The sequence below is a fragment of the Mastigoproctus giganteus genome, chromosome 7, assembly GCF_048544385.1.
Source record: "Mastigoproctus giganteus isolate SK-2022 chromosome 7, ASM4854438v1, whole genome shotgun sequence".
Classification (NCBI taxonomy): Eukaryota; Metazoa; Arthropoda; class Arachnida; order Uropygi; family Thelyphonidae; genus Mastigoproctus; species Mastigoproctus giganteus.
The window spans coordinates 187,401,141-187,426,298 of NC_143581.1; the positions used below are offsets into that span (position 1 = coordinate 187,401,141).

The 25,158-nt window shown below is 34.9% G+C and overlaps 2 protein-coding genes across 2 annotated transcripts; both read right to left on the reverse strand.

The window, feature by feature from the left end:
* Window positions 1–6,418: 6,418 nt before the first annotated feature.
* LOC150083437 (uncharacterized) lies at window positions 6,419–12,502 on the reverse strand. Its single transcript, XM_090377284.1, has 6 exons — window positions 12,327–12,502; window positions 10,326–10,381; window positions 9,869–9,973; window positions 9,494–9,529; window positions 8,773–8,817; window positions 6,419–6,649 (listed from the first exon to the last, which is right to left on the reverse strand). Exons 1-6 carry the CDS (start codon window positions 12,454–12,456, stop codon window positions 6,605–6,607), a joined length of 417 nt encoding a protein of 138 aa, XP_090233410.1. The 5' UTR covers window positions 12,457–12,502; the 3' UTR covers window positions 6,419–6,604.
* Window positions 12,503–21,854: 9,352 nt separating this feature from the next.
* LOC150083438 (uncharacterized) lies at window positions 21,855–25,158 on the reverse strand. The gene is made up of 6 exons (XM_090377283.1): window positions 24,964–25,158; window positions 23,982–24,037; window positions 23,626–23,730; window positions 23,257–23,292; window positions 22,581–22,625; window positions 21,855–22,347 (listed from the first exon to the last, which is right to left on the reverse strand). Exons 1-6 carry the CDS (start codon window positions 25,091–25,093, stop codon window positions 22,273–22,275), a joined length of 447 nt encoding a protein of 148 aa, XP_090233409.1. The 5' UTR covers window positions 25,094–25,158; the 3' UTR covers window positions 21,855–22,272.

Here is a 25,158-nt window from a genome sequence, read left to right on the forward strand (position 1 = left end):
TAATTTAATAAAGAGTTTCAAAATATAACAAAAACCGATCTCAGTGATGTCTTCGTCCACAGTTAACGACTTTACAGATAACATGATGGTATTTTTAAATTTGAAATTGTATTCAACAGGAGTCTGATTTCAGAAATAGTTATCAGAATTCTGGAAAATGTTTCTTAAAGACATAGACTCTGAAAAAACTATGACTACGCTACAACAATAAATTATATGCAGTGTTTCATTTTTTATGGAAAATTCATTCAATTATTATTTATAAAAATATTGACTTTCCATTAATTGTTTTTTTTCAATCCAAATAGAAATTAAAAAATTTTTATGGGATTTTGCTCTTCTATAAAAATAGCCTTTTTCAGACTCTTTAAAAGCTGGACATGATCAGGCAAAGAAAATTTGAGGCAAGTATTAAATTTATCTCTCTCTCTCACTCTTAATATGAGATTTTTTCATATTCAAACAATAAAATTAAAATACCCAACGGGAGCGCCAATTATATTGTGGTCGTCAACCAAGTCAATTCTTCATGATGACAATGAATCCTGTCCAAGACATTCTGACCAAGGATATACGCAGCTACGATCATCCACCGGGAAAATGAGTTGTCAGGTGGGTGATCGTAGCATTACTGAAAAAATTCTGCAATGCATGTGTGGTTCTACCACAGGACCCCCTCAAAATATTTGTAAAGTCCACGCAGAGACGTTTACTGGCTAAATTGTGCGAAAAAGGTGGCCCCAAGATGTTTATGTACTTGTTGCTAATACAAAGCCAATTCCGTGTACAGTAATAATATTCTACGCCAATACGACCTCGCGAAGGCACTCTTTTGAAGGGATGTAAACTACAGAACTGGTCTTTCGTGGATAAAATTCTGACTTGAATCCCGCGGAACATTTCTGAGATTAGACAGGACAATGAATCTGTACATGATCAACATATTATGGTGTCCGAAAGAAACGAGAGTTTCTTTTCTAATGATATTATTTATTGTATTTGCAGCGAATAACCACTGAATGGTGTAGCGTAGCATATTAAGAAACATTATAATAGGACCATCATCTAAGGACAAGTTAAAAGTTCTTGTAAGGTTTTAGGAGCATGAGGGTCTAAGGCTATAATGCTCCGTATATACTGACTTTAAATTGCGTGTGTTCTGTGGTCGATTTTCTGTTTGCTGGAAGAAAAAGACCAAAGCTAACTTCGCTTGAACTGACTAACTCAGTCACGTTGTGAAAATGGTACATAAAAATTGATCACATCATCGATGAGAGTCGAACTCAGGTCTTTTCCACCCGGTGTGGGGAAGACTTAGCCGAGATTCAGGAGCATGTGTGCAGTAGCACGCGCTCTTTGAGTGGACCGGGGTTCAACCCGTGACTGCTAATACGATTAACGTTTGTATTGATTGATTTATTGTAAACTGCACTGACCTGGTGGTCGCGCCGGAATACAAACAAGAACATTTTAAGACGGTGATTCTACCAACTGTGGGCAACGAGGGCAAAATTAAAAGTGGTTTAATTGATTACCATTAGGTCAGAAGAATGCTTGTCGCACAACTTTGGTATTATTATCAACTCCTGTTTTTATTATCTATTGTTTTGAGAGAGCGCCAGTCTGTTTTTCAAAAAAGCTTCTGCTGATTCTTTTGCAATGAATGGTTATGAATCAAACTATAATTGCTTATCATATTTTATGATTGCTTTTATGATACTTTAATATAGAATTTTATGAAACCTTAATCATTATGAATGAAATAGATAGTTATAACGAAAATATTAATTTTGACTGATGTGAAAATATTTATATTTCACGTATGCGAGCATAACATCCGGGAACAAGAAGGTTCCTAGGAGATCAATTTTTATTAAATAGGATATAAAATTTTTAGAATTGAATTTTCACTTTAATTGAAATTATCTGCTAATAAGGTTCAATAAACCAATTCTTTTTGGCATTTTGTTTGTGCATTTTCACAATATTTACCATTGTCTGGCTGCTTTATGAGAACCATGAGCTAATATTCTCTTTGGATAGCCGTTGTTCTGAATCATTTGCAATACGAAAGAGTGTGAGAGCAATGATTTAAAAAAAAAAAAAAACGAGGCTATTTGGGCCTTTTATGTTATGGATTTGATTTGGCTGGTCAATGCAGATCGTGAAGTTCAAGTGTATCACCAGTGTAACTGTTGGATAGTTACCTTCTCACCTTGAAAGTACTTCTTTCCATACGAGTAAGCATGCCACATTACCTAGTGTACCTGATCCACCAAGAAGTTCAGACATTATTTACGTTCGCAGTGTCTTAAAGTGGGATCAGGGACCAAGGGTATTCCACCGGATTTACTCTACACCATTACGCCTCTTCCAGCAGCTTGTGCTATCGCTACACAACAGGATAGAGCCCTTGTCTTGTGCGATTTCTTCCTCATGTGCATTTTTCTTTTGGTGTTAAACGAATAAACCGGAATTCCTCGGAAAATAAACATGACTTGTTTTCGGTCTGTTCTGTGTTAATCAGTTGTTGTGTGATACCAAGTTAGTCTTATTTTTCAGATTGTGTCACCGATCAGTGGTTTTTGTAATTGTTTCCTTCTACGACTACAATGCACTATCAAAGATTACTTTGCATGCCGTTTGATATTCCCTTTTGGAAGTTCCGCCCCCTTTGGCGACACGTATAAAATTTCTCAATATAAAATATTCAAATATCACAAGTAGAAAGATTGAGGTCAGAAAGGAGTTGATGGCGATCGGTTTCAGCAACATTCTAGAGATAAATTAATGGGGCGGCGCTCCTTCAGAAAAGGTCAACAATATATTTAGAAAGTGGCAATAAAGACCCCTTAGTCATTACAAATAAGAAACCACAGAATGAAAATTATGTTTAGGCAAGACATTTTTTAATATTTTCTCTGTTTCCAAAATATTTCTATACTGTATTTTGAAATTAAAATAGGCTATATCAGAATCTAAGGACGAATATTATTTTAACTGTACAAGGAGAAGACATTCCAAATTTTTAAAACTATGCAGGAATCAACCATCGTGCAGGGCGCTAGTAAACTCTGAATTCCCTTCATGATGACTGCTTCCCACACAATTCGCTTATAAAATTATATTCTTTAAATACCTATACAGTTTTAGAAGCCAAACTGCGTTCGACACTTTAGCTTTTCATTTCTCCATGATCCAGAAGAAGAAGATCATCAGCATGCGAAGAGTTAGCATCTACGAACGGAGTGGAGCAACGCAATATAATATAATTTAAATGAAAAAAAAAAGAGTTAGTGTCTTAGATTACCCCGACGAGACACCACTTTTGGTTCATCGCTTGCATGCGTTTGAAGAATGGTCAGGTAAGATTCCTATCGCATATTGGTGGACCTTTATAAAGGTATCCCTATATTTTACTTGGCTGTAGCTAGCCGTTCTAAAAAAATTCCTTTTCAGTGTGATTACTATTCATCTCTATACTCTCTGATGAATCAAGGTTCCAGTTCTACTGTATCGTGCGTATTCGATGGTGAGGCAGGTGCACAAATGCAACCAGACTGCACCGTGTACGAAAATAGGCCGGAAATGGTGGTATCACGGACTTCAGTGTGTCCTCTCATCCTAACCCAACCGACTCTCACCGCCAGATCCAATTTCGACATTGTTTGGGAATCAACTTTTTGGCCTACTTGGTGACTATGTATCCAGATGGCTCTGGACTCTTTCAAAAGGACAACGTTCCATGTGTCACAAAGCAGCATTTTGCAGGAACGTTTTGAGGATCATGTGCAAGTATTAGGTGTGTTGCTCAGGCCATCCCAAATTCTCCTGACAACAATCCCATCGAACATTTATGGGATGCAGTGATATGCACAATTAGCAAGTCAATGCCAGTGCCTCGCTCCGTTGCCGAACTCTAGGAAGCTCTTCTGTCCTGCTGATCCACGATGTTTAAGGACACCTTTGGGGGTCTACTGAATTCGATGCTATACTCGGTGTGGAAGCAGTTATCACAACGATAGGCAGCTCAGTACGCTATGAGATAGATGGTGGTAATATTTGGGTCACGTGTGTATGTTAAAATTATATTAAATTATATTATATTTTTATAAACACTACTTTTTTGAGTTTTAAGTATCAATTGAAGTATAGAGAAGTTGGGTAATTCCCTATGTAAGTTGAAGAATTCAATTCCCGTATCTACGTGTAGTTATTAAGAGGTACATTAGGAATATTTTAATGTCTAGGTGTTATGTAATCAATAAAATAGACGATATTGGGTTACATTGTACGGAGAACGAGAATGGACAGAGTATTCTGTAATGCCTCCATACTCGCTCGATCTGAATGGGGTTATCATTTCCTTTGGGCACTCCTGAAGGACGAAATCGAATCTATGAATGCTCGACTCACATATTTCATATATTTTTACTCGAATAAAATATTGCCGCGTCTTACTTTTTTTCAGCTATACCAAATTCCCGAAATCCAGCTCAATCATCATAAAAATGTTAGAAATCAAAATTATTAAGTCTTTGGTTGCTGACTCTGATCACTCTGATGGGTGGATGCAAATTGGTAATGCCCTAGTCAATATCAAAGTGATTGTATATAAAGGCATGTGCTATTAGTGATACAGATAGTACAAGATTAAATAGAATAGGGGAGGGAATTCTGTTTTCAGCTGGCATGTCTAAAGAACAAAATTAAGTAATTCACAGAGCTATCAATTAATATGATTGGCGTTAACAAATAGAACCTCCCATCAGGATATTTTGTGCATGCCAAGAATTAATTTAAAAATCATAGAAATAGTTCACACTACATATTCTTCTCTACGTTGTATTTTATTCAGATTTAACTTTAACCTGGTTACTATGCTAAAAATAATCTGAAAAAAGTAGTTTTTTTTTTTTTTTGCTTAATCTTCATATAACGAATATTATAAACCATTTACGATTTAGGTCATTCGATAATTTAGCGTATTTCTGTGATGGATGTCTTGTGGGATATATTTTCCCTTGGACAAAGATCGATTCCAATAAAGATTCATATATGTTCCACTTCGGTGTTTTTATTAGCATTAGCATTAGCAGAGGCATATGATGCAAGAAAGCAAGCTTATTCAGCATCAGCCAAAAAAAAAAAAAAAAAAAACCCACTCCCATTTCACCCCTCCGTTCGTTCGAAATACCTGTCCAGTTGAGCTTTAAATTTGTTTAGGCTATCAACTTCAACAACAAGTGATGGAAGTCGGTTCCACCAACCAACCACCCGCTGGCCAAAGGCAAATTTCCGCACATCTATCCGACATCCGTCCTTCCTCAATTTGAATTTATGCCCTCTGAGGTGATTATTCTGAGAAAGATGAAGAATCCCATTGGCATTGAGCATGCTCAAACCATTCAAAGCCTTATACACCTCTATCAGATCACCTCGCCGGTGCCAAGTCTCCAAACTCTGTAATTTGCAAAACTTAAGCCTTTCTTCGTAAGAGCAACCCTTTGTTCCATTTACTAATCTTGTTGCCCTTCTCTGTACCCGTTCCAGCAGCTCTACATCCTTCTTGAAATGAGGCCTCCAGACCTGTATACAGTACTCAAGATGTGGCCTTATGTTAACGGGATCTATAACCTTTGTAATCTTATGTTTTGGAAAAATTAAAGTAAGTTCTAAAGCTACCAGAATATCAATAACCCATGCACCATAATTTAAACAAAACATTTCTACTGATAATGACATAGAAAAGAATACAAAAGAACTTGATGGTTTTGGAGTTATAGTAAAACATTGGCAGTTCTACTATATATTCAACCAGCAGTTTAATCAATGTGGGATAAGTGGTTGTGTACTTCATTTTGAAATATAAGTGACAGTAAACAGACATTGAGCTACTGCCAGTCGAGCTTCATACCTGATTTCAAAAGACTACGTACCAAAAATAACAGCTTTCAGGTCTAGAAAATTCATAAAATTTTCAAGTCTACAACATATTCGAAAAATACTGATCTTAACTGCAAGATATTAATTTTATCCAAACAAGTTTTAAGCTTTGAATCTTTATGATGATGTCCATATTCTTGAATGCATTCAAACGTAATTAAGAAAATACATTTTTTGATTTGTTTGCACCTTTGGTCTGCTGTTAAGCATACTAAAGTGCAATATTATTTCTAATTTCTACTGATGTTCAAGATGCAACATCTAACTATTTTTCCTGTATCTCAGAGTTCCATAGAGTCCCCATTCTCAGGTGGCTTTAAATATTTGATTTTAATAATTGCAATTTGAATTAGAAATGGTATTCGTTTTTTCGATCTATTTCTTCAACCCACTCTGCATTGTATTCTTGTTGTCTAACGTCTGTCTATAACTCTGTAGTGACAAAATGCTTAAATAGCACCAACCACAAACATTACTTTCTGTTTATATATAGTATTTTAATTTTTAACTTTGTTAAAAACAATTATGATGATCATAATGAAATCTGGAATATTTTTCACCACTAGTAAGAATGAAGTGATTCTTCTCTTGACTGACTGACATTTTCTGTTGCTCTTCTTCTACTTCTCTTTAATTTGATTTGCCTTCCCCTCGCTGGTTATGGGCCCATAATCAATTTAAGGATCAGATTTTCGAGACATTTCTGCAAAAAAATATTCGAAATATTACATTTTATGTTGTAACTGATATATTAGTATTTATTATTATTGTATTAAAGTATATTTATAGCAACACTGGATATTTATGGAATCTATAATACTGAAATCCGATTTAATCCACTTAGCAATATAAGTTAATTACACTTCTACAGACAGGTATTTAAGATGTTTCATTAAATTTAAATTGGAATGCTAAAACCAAACTATTAAAACCCTAGCGGAAAACATCTTCAGAAAATAAATATATAACAACCATAAATTCGCAAAGGAAAGTTTGAAGTTTATCTTCATTTTCTGGCAAAGCTTTAAAAACGCACTTGTACTTCCAAAAGTATTCGAACACTAGTATTTTTAAAGAACCTTTTAATGACAACCTAGATTCTCCGGGCAGTAAGCAGCTAATATTTTGTCCAGACGTATACTTTTGTAATTATGAATGAATGCATAATAAACGTCATTTTGGAAGCCCTTGATGAGGTGCTTTGTGAGGTACATATCCTGCAAAATCCCTCTTGGCGCCACTGAGGACCAAAGCAAAGTGTAAGCGATGAGGGCTGATATCACTGGATCTGTTATGTCACTGAAAAGAGTTAGAAGTAAACGCTTTTTTAATTTATTCTTTTATACTATACCTCCTGCTCTTTGTGGAAGGGTTTGTGTGTGGCCATAGCTTTACTTTTCTTAAATTGCAAAACATCTTGGGTATTTATTAGTACCCACAAGATAGATTCGGTTTTTCACTGTTAAAATTTGAAGTCCTTCATTATTTACTGTACCTTTACAAAGAGATGGTAAATGCTGGTGTTCTCCAGCGAGAAAATCATTTGGTATTGTAATCGGAAGAATTATGTTATCAAAGTAGTTGTGCCATGATATGTCTGTAAATCTTTAATGAAGGACGATATACGACAATAAGTCAATCTTCGTCTTATAACGTTGTGCTGAGAAAAGTACTTATTAACTCCAGTCGGTGTGTTTCTGAAGTAAGTGTGGGTTCTGTTGTATGTTGCTTGACTGGCTGCTTTGCAACCACGAAAGATTTTCCTCAATAAAACTGCTTTCCACCAGAGCCCAACCTGATGGGAACGATGCAAATATCTCGACGGAGATTCCATCCAAATAATATAAACATTATAAAGAAAAGATAAATAAAGAAACCGAAGAAGATGACAGAAGAGTTACATGATATTATGCAGAGGGAGATCGAGTCCGGGAACAGTTAAAGATATCACTAGCTGCACATTTGAATTTCTGGCGAAAGTCCAATAGTGTACCTTTAGTTTAGTATTCTCTTATTCTCTGTTACATTGGCATGATAAAGCAAGCTGAAATAAGTTATTGGCCTCTAACATAAGGCAGAATAATCGATCTTGGAGAAGAGAGCTTCATTTACAATCAGTAATTAGTTAAGATGCTAACTGTGGATTGTTTAAACCATCTCAGCCAATTTTTTTTCCAGTTTCACTCTTCATATCAAATAATCCCAATCTCATATTGTACGCTAATGACATAAAGCTATTCGTGAATTCAGAAAGATCAAAAGAAATATTAGAAATTAGGTACGTCACACTACAGGCAAATGAACTCGCTGAAAATTTCTTCTTTTTGTTTAGTGCTATCTTTTTATAGAGCTCATATTCGGAGAATCAGTTTGTTTAATAACAATCCGGCCAAGGATGGGAATATGATGCGGTATTGAAGTGGTGCTTTTGATTTAATTACTTTCAGAGAAGTGTTTCATTTAGAAAAACAAGCAAACTGACTATAAGACATACGTAATTTACAGATGCGATATCCTGATGCTTATTATTCTTGACTGCTATGGTGCAAAAATCATTCGGTTTGATAAATAAGACATTGTAGAGATTGTGAATTGTTACCTCAAAATCTTTATGATAGCAAACATCGTTTTAATTCCTAATCTAGTTTCAAATTACAATGAAAAATTTCTGTCCATTGCCTCATGCAAGTTAGCCTTCTACCATTCTTTCCTCCACTTGATTCAATAATACACAGACAAAATGAAATATTATTGAAAAAAATCACAACAAAAATTAGATATCACAGCAGGTTAACTATTATTTAACCATAAAGACGAAATACTTACTTTCACAGGTGGTTGTTCCAATAATTCATTTATTTCGGCAGAGCCCTGAAATTAAAGAGAACAAAATGAGCAAATCCTTTTTAAAGTCCACTTCAGTGTACAGCTAATAAAGAATTTCTTATGGCATTGGTAAAATCATTGAAATCTGTGGTATATATGCATAGATCGTTTGAATGAAAGGAGTGTTATCAATATCGGTCAAAAGAGGTAATCGCAAAATCCTTTCAACGGACGAGAATAACACCTTAATTTCAAAACGTTAGTTAATATAAAGGTTGGGTTACATTTCAAGCTGGTTAGAATTTTTCTTTAATTAATATTTTGTAGTTATTTTAATTATTATTGTGTAGCGTTCCAGATAGTTGCATTATGGAAATTCATTGATTACAACACTCGAAATTATGTTTAAAAATAAAGAATAATAATAATTCCAAGGCCTTGGCGTCCATGTTAAATATTTATGAAATTCAGTAAAGTTCGAAAGTGGGCAGTTATCCCATATCATCTCACATACTCAGCCTTACTTCGTATAAAACTTATAACATGAATTATAACATGAATATTGACAGTTCCCAAAATTTTTCTTTTCCACTCATCTCATTTGCCATATTCTCCAATGATTTTTCAATGGTATCATCACTTTTAGCAGCACCTAAGGTTTGTTCATTATAATAAACGTTTTTTAACAACATGCGTAAAACTTTCATAAATAAATACTGACCTGGCCTTCAAGCTTTGAATCAGTACATTGGTCAAGCTGAAATAAATGTATGGACTTTTTAAAAAAGGATCATTTTGAAAATCACGTACATTAAAATTCAAATATAAGAGATATATTTAGTTCAGTGATGAATACGGTAAATTTATCAGTAAAACAGAGAGAGACATTTAAATACACTAAATAGAAGAGCTGAAAAGTAGGGAGAAAAAATACATAGAAGTCCTTATTTTCAACCCTTTGTAATATAATAAAATAAAATCCCATTTGTTGCGATAATACTGTAATATATTAATTACCAATTCAAATCAAGTTTTAATGCTTTACTTTTAATTTTAAGCGCGTACTTCGAAAACCCTAATTTTTTGCTGAACATACCTCTTCAATTTTGGAATTTGCACCACACAAGTCATTGATCAATGCCTGATAGGGATCACCCTGCGTATAAGCCTGGGAAAGACACTGTTGAGCAACTTGTGCGACCTGTGAAATGAAATAAATAGAAATATTTTTTAGATATACATATATCAAAAATGATCGAGTATAAAATATTTGAAAATTCATAGTTCCAAAGTATGCTAGTTTACATTTATTTAAATAAATAAATAAATGTAAAATATTGAATAACTATGTTTTAGGTTTATTTAAATAAAATATAAAAAAACGCATTCCGAAATTTCGAATGGATTAAACGCGATCAATAAATAATTATCCTAGCTGAATACCCATATCATTTAAAATCTGAATCCATGTTGGACAATTGGTAATTTAATCCCTATAAATGATAAAAACCAATCCTGGAACACACTTGTAAGGCTCAAAGATTTTAACTTACCTCTCCCTCAAGTAGGGTCAAACAGTGAGCAACGCCATTTATGCCTTCAGTTGATTCTAAAAATAATAGTATTATTTCAACGATATTAATAACCGCAATTATTAAAAATAGGTTAATAACCATTTCTTTGTGTTTTATTATGTTTATAATGTTTATCAGTTTATTTTTTTTAATGTAGAAACAATATCAAGCTACAAAATACTAGAAAGCTGTTCGTGTTTATTTAAAAAAAATAAATTAGAACTTCCCAAGTAATATACGTAATAAAAACAAGAAAATAAGAATAATACAGGCATACCTCGAATAACGAATAGGATGCGTTCCACGAAATTACTTCGTTAAGCGAAACTTCGTTTTCAGAGGTAAAAATACTATGGCCAGAATAGGGATACGTTCCTACGTAAAGAAAATGAAAAGCTTTTTTTTCGAACAAAGAAAAGTTTTATTAAATAAACAGTCAACTTACATACAAAGTGAAATCACATTTTAAAATATGAGTCTAAAGTTGATTGTTTATGCTTTTTTTCTCTTTCATTTAACAGTTGCCTGTACGGAGTTATTGCATTTAACACTGATCGCTTAACAATAACACTTCTTCCTAAATCAGGATCATTTTCACTAAAAAAATTTAAAACGTTTTCAATGTCATTTAAGCACCTTTTTAAATCTTTGGTTGTTAACACTTTTTCGGCAGGAACTTCTTTAACTTCATCTTCATTATCTTTGTCTTCATTGCTAACAAGGTTTTCTAAAGCTTCCACTGAAAAACCATCATCTTCTGCATTCAATAAATTTCTAACATCCTCTTCATCGACATTTCCGAAACCTATTGATTGAGCCATCTGGATAACTTCATTTCTAATTTCTTGGATGTTATTTTCTTCTTCTAGTACAACTTCTGGCCATATTTTGCGCCAAACTCCATTTAAGCATTCCTTAGTGACTTCTTTCCAAGAACAATCAATGTTTTCAATTGCGTTTTTAATGGTGTAGTTTTTCCAAAATGTTTTAACTGTCATTTCCTCTTTATCCTCTAGTTCAGTTAAATTGCTTAATGTTCGACGCAGATAATAAGCTTTAAATGATGCTATTACTCCCTGATCCAATGGTTGAATCAGGGAAGTTGTGTTTGCTGGAAGAAACACAACTTTGACAGGAATGCATGTGTCCAACGTGTTGAGATCAGTAGGATGTCCCGGAGCATTGTCTAACAACAAAAGAGCTTTTTCTTCAAAGTTGTTTTTTTTTGACAATACCGTTTTACTTCAGGACAAAAGTGGTTAACAAACCAATCAGTAAATAACTCCTTGGTAACCCACGCTTTTCTATTTGCTTTCCATATTACAGGTAAATTCATTTTTATGTTACCTTTTAACGCCCTCGGATTTTCTGAATGGTAAACTAATAACAATTTTAATTTATAATCGCCAGAGGCATTTGATCCAAAGAGTAACGTTAAACGGTCTTTGGCTGCTTTGAACCCAGCAGCTGATTTTTGTTCAATAGAAATGAAGCTTTTTGTTGGTAGCCGTTTCCAGACCAAACCGCTTTCGTCAACATTGAACACCAAATTTGGAAAATTTTCACGTTCAATTATTTCCTTTAGTTTTTCTGGAAACTTATTTGCAGCTTCTCCTGTTAATTTTACACTATGAATCCTGGCCCGTTTTTTAAATTTCTCGAACCAACCACGAGAAGCCCCAAAGGTTTCCGTAATTTCTTCAGTTTGTTTAGATTTCAGGTGATTAAACTGGAATATTTTTTTTATGTTAAATGGGGCTTGAAATTGCCGACTTCGTTATATCGAAGCTTCGTTATCAGAGGTAACGTTAACCGAGGTATGCCTGTATTGGTTTTTAGAATATAATTAAACACAGAAATCATAAAGTTTAGATAATAAATGAATAATAATAATATAGGTAGAACGAGCAATGAAAAATGATTATTGGGACAAGTAAGAAAAAAATGCGGAGAAAGTTTATTTAAATATTTCAAACTTACCGCAGATTGTTGATTTGAAAAATCTTTCATTCTCTTCAGAGCTGGTTTCTTCTGATGACTGTGGTTTTGGTTTTCCCAAAACGCAAACTATCATTACGGCTAATATTAAGGAAATAACTCGAACATTCATCTTGGTGACCAAAGAAACGTTCTGCTCTATACAGTTCAAATTGTTTGCGAGTACGTTTTCATCAATTAGGGCTCTTATTTATATAAAATGGTAAGGCCAATTATCTTGTTACTTAAAGAGTTAGAGAAAAAAAAGACCTTCAGCTTGCCCATTTCCCGCAAATGTGTCTTATAGATTAAAAGTTTCAAAATAATCAGTTTAGAAATCAGTAGTTCATTAAGTATAACTTCCGTTATTCTCCACGCCATTTGAAAGTGAATTACATAAGAAAAATGGATATAAAACTATTCAACCTTAAGGAAAATTAACAAAATTAAAGTTCATGAATTTAGGGAAGAAACAGTGTACTATGTCAGCTGTAAAATATTATCGTACAGGCAGAATACAATATAAGTGTGCATGAAACTCTGAGTAAATTGAATTTGTCGGTGGCATGACACAATAAGAATCCTTGGAATTGCACGTTATGGGGGTTTAATGGCGCGTAAGCTGCTAGGGCTATAGTGCGTCTTTCACTATAGGGGTCATGGCATGGTCAATCACTAAGTTTCTCTTTACTCACTCAATCTACAGTGCATTTAAGTCAAATTTCATGATTAGTTTACCTTCCGGTATGCTACACGCGATTTGAGATCGAATTGTTTTCAGAGCGCGCGGTGTGCTTTTCAGAAAAAGGAAAAAAGAAGCTTTTTTGATGAACTATTATGAATATATTATTTATTATTATATTTTCATTAATTATTCATTTTATGATTGTTTTTATGATACTTTCGCGTATCATTTTATGAAACGTTAATCGTTATGAATGAAATAGGTACTGATAATGAAAATATTAATTTTGTCTGATATGGAAATATCTGTATTTCGGATATGTGAACAAAACATCCGATAACAAGGAGGCTCCTAGAAGAGCTGTTTTTATGGAATAGGATCCGGAGACATTTTTTTGGAATACGATTTTCGTTTTAATTAAAATTAACAGCTAATAAGATACAATAAACCAATTAATGTGGCATTTTCACGATATATGCATGTATCAATTTTTTCACGATATATGCGTGAACAATGTCAACTGTACGACAATTGACATTGTTCTTGCATTCCCCAATACAATATAGGGAATGCAAGAATGATATCCCAAATGATGATGCACCGTACACTCAGATGTATGTGGTTCCACAGCAGACAACCCAAGAGATACCCTCTCCTCAAAGCTGATCATTGTCGACTGCGAATGCTTTCGTGTCAACAATATGATGGTTGAACACTGGACGACTTAAATTTAAACTTTTATAATTGGGTCACCTGGAAAAACCTTTTGAACTACACATGTGTATTGTGTCTGTGTTCTCTGGTCGATTTGCATGCTTTGCTGGGCGAAAAACACAAGGTTCCGGGGGTAAATCCTTACAATCTATGCCTGAGACTGACTGACTCAGCCAGAGAACGAAAAAAGCCCATAGAAGTTCTTCGCTTAATCGACGGGATTCGAAGCCGGTCTTTTTCCACCCTGTGTGGGGGAGGACGGTGACGACACCACTGTGCTACAAGCGCAGACATCACAGAAGGACTGGAACCGAGTGTGCTCGTCGGATGAGCCCAAATACGTGGTACAAATACGCCAACGGACATCTTCGTCTGTGGCTCAAGCAACACGTGCTCACAGATCCATCGTGATGGGACCTACTATCCAGGCTGGTGGCTGTAGTTGCTTAATATGGGACATATTTTTCTGCCAAGAACTAGGACTCTTGGTGATTATGGACCTACGTTTCACTGGTGAAATCTACCGGCAACTGTTAGGAGACCATGTTCACTCTGACATTTTGTATTTTTTTCCAGACAGAAAACAAGATTTTCAAGACGATTATGATTGTGTCGTCGGGTGCGCAGTGAGGCTATTGTCCGTCTTGATTGGCCTCCACATTCGCCTGACCTCAATCCACTTGAACACTTGTCGGATGTTTGGAGCGGAACGTGAGGCATAAGGACACTCATCCGCCATCTATTCTGACACTGTGTAAAGACTTGTTGGCATCATGGCTGCAGATTTCCACGGTCATCTTCTGACCTCTAGTGTTGTCAATGCCTAGGTGAATAGCAACTGTTATTTGTGGGAACAGTGGCTAGACGCAGTAGTAGTTCGGTGGTCACAATTCACTGCTCAATGAGTGAATACCCTTTATTGTTGAACCTTAGTGTTAAGAACCATTCATCACATAAACATTGGAATGATATGGATGAAACTCTATCTAGTTTTTTCCGATCATTTCTGACAAAAGTAGGCACATATTCTTTAAGTACATCGTTCTCTTTCATAATTAGTTGCACTAATTTGAGATATCACAGCGTATGACCAAAGTTTCATTTATTTTTTTTTTAAATTAGCTATGACTATATAAGTTTTAATATAAAAAAAAACGAACTTTACAAAGTAGTTTAAGAGTTTTTTTTTTATTAAGCATTGAAATTGATACCAAAATATTGAAATGATTAATATTAACAAATATCTTCCATGAGATTTTATCACTGCCTTAAACAGTTGCAGCATTCTGGCGATTAATTTTATATTTTTTGACTGATGTCAAGCGATGTGCAAGGTTCTCCATAAATTTTGTGAAGATGGGCAGACTTCCCCTAGATGATCGCATAAAAGGTCTGTTGGGTTTAAGTAAAGCGAAAAGGGAGGCCATAATTTTCAATACCATTGCTGTTGTTTAGTTAATAAAAAGTCCCTGCATAGCTTGGAGCTGGGCCTCGAGGCATTGTCTTGTTGTTATACAACATTTCTTCCACAAAGTCGAACCTGCGTGTACCGGTGTACTGTACAATAAAGATCTTATTTATTTAATTATGTTTAATAATGTTTTCAAAGCTTTCTTTTCTTAAAATTCCTTCAACTCTAACAATTTCATCCTCTCCAGAAAAAGAGAACTAATCTCACATCATGATGGAACCACCACCGTGTTTGACTCTACGAACTAAGCAATGTAGCACCAGTTTTCTTCAGTTGATCATTTCACATAAAAGCTACGTTTGGAAACAACCATTTCAAATTTGGATTCATCCGTCCACAGTACTTTTCCCACTCTTCAGTTGTCTAATTTTGATGGCACTTAGCTAAATCCAACCGTTTCTTTGAATTTTCGGTTTTAATGAAGCTTTTCGGACCCCTAAACAACCCTGAGGTCCTCCTTGTTTAAGACGAAGTTTTACTGTGGACTCAGACATAGAAGTTTCTATTTGTATTGAACTCATTTGGACTTGCAGGTGCAGTAACTCGTCAATTCCATTTAGAAATCGGAGTTATGGTCTTATTTTGTGCTTGCATTGTTACGCGCGGTCGTCCTAATCGTGGTTTAACCATTGAACTACCAGTTCTCCTTGACTAGACGATTGATATTCGTATTCTTTTAAATGAAACACCTAGTTTTTCGCCAGTATTTCTCATGGAATAATTTTCTTTATACAGAGTTATAACAGCACTTCTTTTTTCATCACTCAATTCCTTATTTCTTGCCATGTTTATTCCGAAACATACAAAACTTACACAAAGCGCTTTTTCTGAATGAAGGATGTTCGATTTCATCAGTTACAGTTCTTACTCCTCAATTTATATTATTGACAAAAGAAACTCTGGAATTATCTACAATCTTCTATAGTATCGAAACAATACTCCCTTTTCTAGAATTTTCTGGATTCATCTACAACGTTCGGGAATCTTTTGCAATGTTGTATCACATTCAGGAGTCTTCTACACCTTTCTGGAATATTTTCGAATATTCTCGAAATTTCTTAAGTGCTATTTACGTTTTTTAAGTGTATATACATAATAGAAAACATGCCAATAAAAATTGGTTAACATGTTTGTCCAGTTTAAATAAAAACTTTGAAAATTAAGAAAAATGAAGCGTGATTCCAAACTTTTATGCTACAGTGTACTTCAATAATGCATCGTAAACTTAATTTTTTTCCAAGTTAGGGTATTTTTGCTCCCTAATGCCATTATTTTAAAATGAGCATTTTCCATGCTCATTTTAATTAAGATTGCGTTGAAACTGTATTTGTTTAATAAACAATTCCTCGATAGTTATTTTATTGCAAGGGTCTGACTGTTGTTGTTTTTAGAAGTGTCAGCGGCTATTTATTATGTCTGTAAGATGGCTTTTCACATGCAGTTTGTATTATAATGTGGGAGAGAAAACACCCGAAATAATTCACTTGGAAAATCCTGTACAAAAAAATACTGTACTTGGAAAATCCTGTACAAAAAAATACTGCACTTGGAAAATCCTTGGGCAAAATCCTATACCCTCCATCTGAGAAGGATATAGGATTTTGCCCAAGTACTGCCCCGGTTGAAAATGCATTTAGAAATTTTTACAGTCTGCGTTGGCATATATCGAACCTTGATCTTTCTAAACAAGTGTCGAAATCGGTATACGTTCAAGGAAGACATTCTAATGGATCTAATAACTATAAGCTACATTACTGTCAGCACCTATAAACCCAAAGTTTTGTTCCTTCAAACTCCATTAGGATATCATAAGTAATAAAAATTTACTATATATGCATTGCCCGGCTGCTTTATGAGAACCCTATGCTAATATTCTCTTTGAATTGCCGTTGTTCTGAATCACTGCTCCACACGAAAATGGTGGGAGCAATGATTTTGAAAAAAAACTGGACACGAGACTAATTGTACTCTTTATGTTAATGAATTGGCTGGCCAGCGCAGATTATTAAAGCCTTCCTTCGTGTTCCTGAAATCTATTACTTCTGGACAGTTGCGCTGTCATTTTGAAGGTACTCCTATCCATAGCGGTAACGTGCTACATTACTTAGTGTACCTGATCCACCAAGAAGTACAGATATAATTTACGTTTTCAGTGATTTCCAGTGGGATCGGGGACGAAAGGTATTCCGCAAAATAAACCCTACACCATTACACCTCTTACAGCAGCGTTTGGTATCGCTACAGAACAGAGTAGTTTCATTATCTTGTGCGATTCTAATGTGCATTTTTCGATTGGTGATGAAACGAGTAAACCGGAAGTCTTCGAAAACATGACATAAAAAAAAAAAAATTAAATTACTGTGTTAGGGTTATCCGTAAATGGAATTACATTAACCCGTATTCGTGTCTGTAAATTGCGTATGTTCTCTGGTCGATTTGCCTGTTTTGCTGGACGAAAAAACCTCAGTTTCTGAGGGAAAAAACCTTGCTATCTACGCCTGAGACCGACTAACTCAGCCACGGAGTGAAAAAAGCCCACTAAAGTTCCTCCCGTCATCGACGGGATTCGAACCCGGGCCTTTTCCACCCGGTGTGGGGAGGACGGTGGCGGTACCACTGTGCTACCCACGCAGACTCGAAAACATGACATCATTTTTTTTTTCATTTATTTACACACCCAAATATTATGTACAATTTCAAGAAACATAAACAATAATCTATATATATACAATTTTATGTACATTTTCATTCTCATATATATAATTACCCTAGCACATATACATATATATTTTGTTCACAATACAGTTGAGGAAACAGTACAAAACACGTGTGTGTGTGTCCTGGTATCAAGGGTGGCCCCTAGGCATAGCCCATCTCCACCTAGTGGATCTGTATTGAATGTAGGACCTCTGCAAAGGAGCAGCCACCACCTGTGCAGCTGCTGTCTGGTGCCTGTCCCCCAGGCGCGAGTAGCCAGGCTTTTTTTTTTTTAAACCTTTTACATGCCAAAGTGCACGAAATCCCGCACCCACTGGAGGTAGTGCAATACCAGTGGGTGCCCGCTATCCCGCTCACAGGCTGCCCAGGCCTGGGAGCCCGCAAAAAAAAAAAAAAAAAACAAGGCTGGAGCTCCAAAAACCCATTGAAGTCACACAGCCAAGAGAAACATTTTTAAAGAGACCTGCAGTTATCAGTAGCATTATATATCAGTTATCCTATTAAGTTTAGCATTAACAAGGAAATAAACTGCTAACATTGATCACTATTTACATTACAGTGAGATTTACCACTCTCTCTGATCAGTTCTAGCAACAGAATTTGAGAATTATTTACAGTCGGTTTTACAGCAACATAAGTTGTTACTTACCAATAGTTACATGTATTTCTGGTTTGTACAATTGTAAAGACTGTCCAGTAGTCTAACTGTTCAGGAAATATATAGTCTCATTTAATTTCTTCCCCGGTAGAATCTGAGCTTGTAGAGTAGGGCTATAGAAGTTCCTCAAGGCGATTTCCATGTAAATAGTTCACATGGTACTCCTGAGATTTAGGCAGGAGAGGAAGTTCCCAGCATACATTAAAGCACTCGCAGTAACACTAGCGTTCTTGCAGAAGGTTTTTCTATACGTGTAGCTATAAATTTTCTATACGTGTAGCATTACATCAGTCAGAGAGCAGAAATTGGAGTTTTTTGTGTTCAATTGGCTTGATGGGATTTCAGATTATTGCAGGATTCATCCTATGGGGAGAAGATCTTATTTTATTTATTTTTTATTTATTTTTTTCTTTTTAAATAAGATTTCATGAGAGAGAAGCGTGTTGGGGTGCGCAGAAGTATGGGTATTCTTAACTGTACGTTAAGCAATTATTTACAATTCTTCGAGGTTATAGCTTCCTAATAATTTAGGCCCGTTTATACACAAAGCTTCTTGGAATCCCATCCAGCATCACTTAGAGGAGAAAGGGGTCTACCTGTTATTTCCTGTTGCGTTGATGGCTATCTTCCGATATGTTCTTCCCAAAAGTGAGTTAATCTGGATCATTATGACACCACAGTAGAGTTTCTAGCCGCAAGTCTTTTCTTGAAAACTGCCGCAGAGAACTGTTGAAATGTAGTGAAGACATCAGAATTTTCGATGAGCAAATGTACATTATTTTCTGAGAGATTATTTATTTTACTCAGCAGTACCTGTCTTTCATTCGAATAATCATTACATTCAAAGAGAACGTGCTGCCATGTCTCAGCTGCTCCGCAGTGACAGAAAGGATCAGGCTCAAGGCTCCTTTCGAAAAGTTTAGCCCTGAGCGATCCGTGGCCAGTCATTAAATATGATGTAGTCATGCTAGGCACAAACCATTTTGAGACTGTGGGTAACGATGCCAATTCAACATTTGAAATGTATCTTCGTGTAACCTCACCATGTTCACTTTCAGCCCATCTTTGCTGCCAAACAGCGGTGAGTTCCTTCCAGAGTCTTCGTTTTTCCTCTTGTATTCTATTGGCAGGGTCTGTTACAATGTTAAAAATATTTACAGAAATTCCTTTTTTTCAGATTGTAGATCATACCCCTGTAGGAGATATAAAGGTCCAGAGGCAGGGTTCCTGCTAGAACTTGTAGGGCATTATTCGACACCGTCCGAGGAGCTTGTAGAAGTGTGAGCAACACCGAACGCTGTAATGAAAGAAGTTTAGTCCTGGTCTTAGTTTTTGAGACCCTCCAGAACCAAACACCTGCTGCGTACGCAGCAATTGGTAGGAAGATAGTCTTATAGTATAAAGACAACGTCTTTTTGCTGAGGCCCCATTCTTTTCTGGAAATCCTTGCAATTCCAGCCGTGAAGTTTTTAATTTTCTCAGAAATTTTGGATACGTGAGTATGAAAGTTTAGTTTGTCATCTATTGTAAGTCCCAAGTACTTGGTGCTGGATACGTAGGGGATTTGTGAGCCATTTAGGATAACTCTGGGAGGTCTGCCATAATTGAATTGCTTTCGAAAAATCATGAAATTTGTTTTTGTAGGGGAAATTTTGAGCTTATTTAGATTGGCCCAGTTGGATAGATCATCCAATATTGTTTGGATCTTTTGTTAAAACATGACATGTCTGCGGTCTGTTCTGTGTTCCTTCTTTGCTTTTGTGGCATCCAGACACTCCAATCTTATATTTCAGATGGAGCGTCTCCACCGCCAGATCCTACTTCGACATTGTTTTGTTCTACGTGGTGACCGTGTATCCAGTTCGCACTGGACTCTTTCAAAAGGACAACGCCCCGTGTGTCACAAGGCTCGCATTGTGCATGGATGTTTTGAGGATCGTATCCAAACATTACGTGTGCTGCTCTGCCGTGAAAAATTCTCCTGGAATCAATATAATTTGTGTTTTCCTATCTACTTGTATTTTCCTTTCTTTTTTTGCCATTGCAGCAAAAGCTTCTGGCTTTCTTGTACATTATGACGAATACTATTACGATCCGAAAACTGAAATAATAGCTGATATGGAGGGCATTTCTGAAGATAAACAGGCTACAGATATCATAAACGTGAAATCCTAGTCTATGAATTCTCGAATCCGTATTTAATATATTTTCCGCGTCTTACTTGTTCAGTGACACCAAATTCCCGAACTCCAGCTCATCATAAAAATCATAAAAATACAAAGCAGCAGAACAGCAGAATTCAGAACCTTGCTGACTCTGATTACTCCGATGCTGGAATACAAATTGGTAATTCCCTACTCAATATCAAAATGATGATATATAAAGGCATATAATATTAGGGATAAATATAGCACAAGATTGAATAGGATAGGGAGGGGCTTCTGCATTTATTTGCCATGTCTAACGAACAAATTTATGCAATTCACACCGCTATCAATTAATATGGTTAGGTTTAAGAAATAGATCTCCCAGTTCGAGATATTTTCTATATGCCAAGGATTAATTTAAAAATTATAGAAATAATTCCCACTATATTTTCTTCTCTCCATTGTCTTTTATTCAGATTGAACTCAAAAGTGGTTGTTATGCGAAAAATTATCTGACATAAATACAGTTTTTTACATAATCTTCATATCAAGAAAGTTATAAACCTTTTTTGGTAAACTCTTAGATAATTCGATTATTTTGCATATTTTCTGTGATTAATAATAAATTTTCTTCAGCTTCTTCTATCGGTGGACGAATGATTTGTGGAATATTGTCCCTTGAATGAATATCGATTCTTATAAAGATATATGTCCCATTTCGGTGTTTTTATTGCTTGTTTTATGGTAACGGGATCTGGAACATTTGTACTCTTGTGTCTTAGAAAGGAAAGTAAGTTATAAAGCTCAAAATCTACCAGAATATGAATAACACAAGCACCATAATTCAAAGAAACACTTCTACCGCTAATCCACAATAAAGAGTACAACAACAGTTGTTGATTCCGGAGTTACAGTAAAATGTTGTCTGTGATCAGCTCTTCAACCAGCAGTTTAATGTTCGTAGGATAAGTGATTGTGTACTTCATTTTGATGTTATTATTTAAAAATAATGTAGTGTTTTTAAGTATGTTTACTGTCACATATGAGCCAATCAAGGTTTCCTGGCATGACCTGATTGCAAAAGACACAAAAAACAGCCTCCAGTTCAAGAACATTGAAAAGATTTTCCAGTCTACGATAGTTTTGAAAAATAATGATTTTAATTGCAAGATATTAATTTTATTCACACTAGTTATAAGCTTTGAATGTTATGATGATGTCCGTATTATTCGAATGCATTGAAATATAATTAAGAAAATACATTTTGTGATTTGCGTGCACCTTTGGTCTGCTGTTAAGCATGCTTTTTTTCAACCCACTCTGCATTATATTTGTGTTGTCTAACTTCTGTATATTCTGTAGTGGCAAAATTTTGATGAGAAAAGTTAAATAACACTGAAGACAAGCATTACTTTCTGTTCATGTACAGTATTTTAATTTTTAACTTTAAAAAATAATAATTATGATCATATTAATGAAATCTGAGATATTTTGCATTTCACTGCTAATAATGAAGTCATAATGAATCCCTTGCTTGATATTTTCTGTCGCTCCTTCTACTTCCTTTTAGTATCCTCCTCGCTGGTCATCTCACCTAGGACCAATTTAAGGACCAGACTGACGATACATTTCTGCAAAAAATATTCGAAATGTTACATTTTATGCTGTACTTCACATATTAGTCTTTATTATTATTTTGTTAAAGTTTATTCTTTTAACCAATGCCTCCTGCTCTTTGTGAGAGGGTTTGTGTGTGTCTTCAGCTTTACTTTTCGTAAATTGTGAAACATAAGTATCACAGTAAAACAAAAATTAGATATCACAGCAGGTTAACTACTGTTTAACCATACCATGAAATACTTACTTTCACAGGTGGCTGTTCCAATAACTCATTTATTTCGGCTGAGCCCTGAAATTAATGGGAATAAAATTAGCAAATCCTTTATAAAGTTCAATGTACAGCTAATAAAGAATTTTTTTATGGCATTGGTAAAATAATTGAAACGGAAATATGTGCTATGTACGCATAGATGGTTTAAATGAAAGGCAGTGTTATCGATATCGGTCAAAATAGGTAATCACAGAATCCTTAATGTAGTACCCGAAATTTCAAAACGTAAAATTATGGATTATATTTCAAACTGGTTAGATTTTTTCTTTATTTAATATTTTTGTAGTTACTTTAATTATTATTGTGTAGCGTTCTGTATAGTTTAATTATGGAAATTCATGGAATATAATACTTTAAATTATGTTTAAAAATAAAGAATAATAATTACAAAGTCTTGAAATATCATCTCACATACTCAGTCTTATTTCGTATAAAATTACTAACATGAAACAAATTTTTCGGAAGCCAATAACTGTTCTATTAAATGAATATTCACTGCGACGAAACGTTTTATTTTCTACTCAATCTGCCATATTTCCAATTATTATTTTTCAATAGTATCTTCACTTTTTAGCAGCATCTAAAGTTTGTTCATTGTAATAAACATTTTTCAACAACATGCGTAAAACTTTCAAAAATAAATACTGACCTGGCCTTCAAGCTTTGAATCAGTACATTGGTCAAGCTGAAATAAATGTATAGACTCTTTAAAAAAGGATCATTTTGAAAATCACGTACATTAAAATTCAAATATAAGAGATATATTTAGTTCAGTGAATACGTTAAATTTATCAGTAAAACAGAGAGAGACATTTAAATACATTAAATAGAAGAGCTAAAAAAGTATGGAGAAAAAAACATAGGAGCCCTTATTTTAAACCCTTTGTAATATAATAAAATCCGAATTGTTGCGATAATACTGTAATATATTACCACATTACCAATTCAAATCAAGTTTTAATGCTTTTCTTTTAATTTTAAGTGCGTATTTCGAAAACCCTAATTTTACAGAACATACCTCTTCAATTTTGGATTTTGCACCACACACGTCATTGATCAATGCCTGATAGGGATCACCCTGAGTGTAAGTCTCGGAAAGACACTGTTGAGCGACTTGGGCGACCTGTGAAATGAAATAAATAGAAATATTTTGAACATTCTGTCTGATTTCTGGCGATAAACACATGACAGAAATACACTTAATGAGGACTCAAAAGGATTGAGTATAAAATACTTGAAAATTCATAGTTCCCAAGTTTATCTTGGATGTATCACTTATAATCTTAACCCACGTTGGGCATTAGTGATTTAATCGCTATAAATAACAAAACCGATTGGGGAACATACTTGTAAGGCTCAAAGATAGTAACTTACCTCTCCCTCCAATAGACTCAAACAGTGAGCAACGCCATTTATGCCTTCAGATGATTCTGAAAATAATAAGATTATTTCAAATAATTATTCTAACGGTGTTAATAACTTCAATTTTTAAATAAATAAATCTTAATGATTAATAACCAAACGGTTATAACAAATAAACATTTGTGTTTTACTATTTTTATCAGTTTATTTTTTTTTAATGTAGCAACAACATCAAACTACCAAATATTAGAAAGTTGTTTGTACATATTTAAGAAACACATTACAACTTCCCAAACAAAATAAGAATATATAAAATGAAATGAAAGGTGGGTCAGAGTCTCGAATTGAAACAGCGAGAACACTATTGGGACTGGCTCACCTTTCCGTGGTGTGGACGAGTACCCAGAATCATCTCTCCAAATGACCGATGCTTCTGGGTAGTTAAGTTGCCAGTCACAACGACAGAACACACAAACTTACACTACTCATAATTCTGACATTCTTACAGTGGTACTGTTCTACACAGAGATACGTGGCGGAGATGAAGTGACGTTCTAGGAGCCGCCATTTACAAAAACACTTGTCCACATGAATAAATTTCAGTGGAAAACTATACACTGTCTGCGTCAGATTGGCTAACTATAGCTCCGATACAAGATATCTTTAGAAGTCCTTCTAGTATATGATATGGAACTCGAACCCAGTCCTTTCCAATCGACCGAAAAGTGGCTACTCCACTGTATACTCAAGAAAGAAGCGTTATTATCATTAGCGGCTAAAAAGCAGGTAGAAAGAGCAATGAAAAATGATTAAGAAGTTATTATTATATTAAAACCACTCTTATGTCACGTGAAAATTATAACTGTGGTTTTAATATAATAATATCCTTAATGGATAACAACCACTTAGTGTCCTTCCCTAACTATATTAGATTCAGAAGTGAGACAAGCGAGCAAAAATGCAGGAAAGGTTTATTTAAATATTTCAAACTTACCGCAGAATGTGGCTTTGAAAATTCTTTCACTCTCTTCAGAGCTACTTTCTTCTGATGACTGTGGTTTTGGTTTTCCCAAAACGCAAACTGCCGTTACGGCCAATATTAAGGAAATAACTCGGACATTCATCTTGACGACCAAAGAAACGTTCTGCTCTCTACAGTTCAAATTGTTTGCGAGTACATTTTGATCAT

What these genes read in the sequence shown, in the direction of transcription:
- LOC150083437 (XM_090377284.1), bottom strand. Translation starts at nt 12,456, where the DNA reads ATGAATGTTCGAGTTATTTCCTTAATATTAGCCGTAATGATAGTTTGC. An exon ending in TTTCAAATCAACAATCTGCG is followed by an intron (nt 10,382 to 12,326) that starts GTAAGTTTGAAA and finishes TATTATTTTTAG; the next exon opens with AATCAACTGAAGGCATAAAT. An exon ending in ATTCAAAGCTTGAAGGCCAG is followed by an intron (nt 8,818 to 9,493) that starts GTCAGTATTTAT and finishes CTTTAATTTCAG; the next exon opens with GGCTCTGCCGAAATAAATGA.
- LOC150083438 (XM_090377283.1), bottom strand. Translation starts at nt 25,093, where the DNA reads ATGAATGTCCGAGTTATTTCCTTAATATTGGCCGTAACGGCAGTTTGC. An exon ending in TTTCAAAGCCACATTCTGCG is followed by an intron (nt 24,038 to 24,963) that starts GTAAGTTTGAAA and finishes TATTATTTTCAG; the next exon opens with AATCATCTGAAGGCATAAAT. An exon ending in TGGAACAGCCACCTGTGAAA is followed by an intron (nt 22,348 to 22,580) that starts GTAAGTATTTCA and finishes TATTTTTTGCAG; the next exon opens with AAATGTATCGTCAGTCTGGT.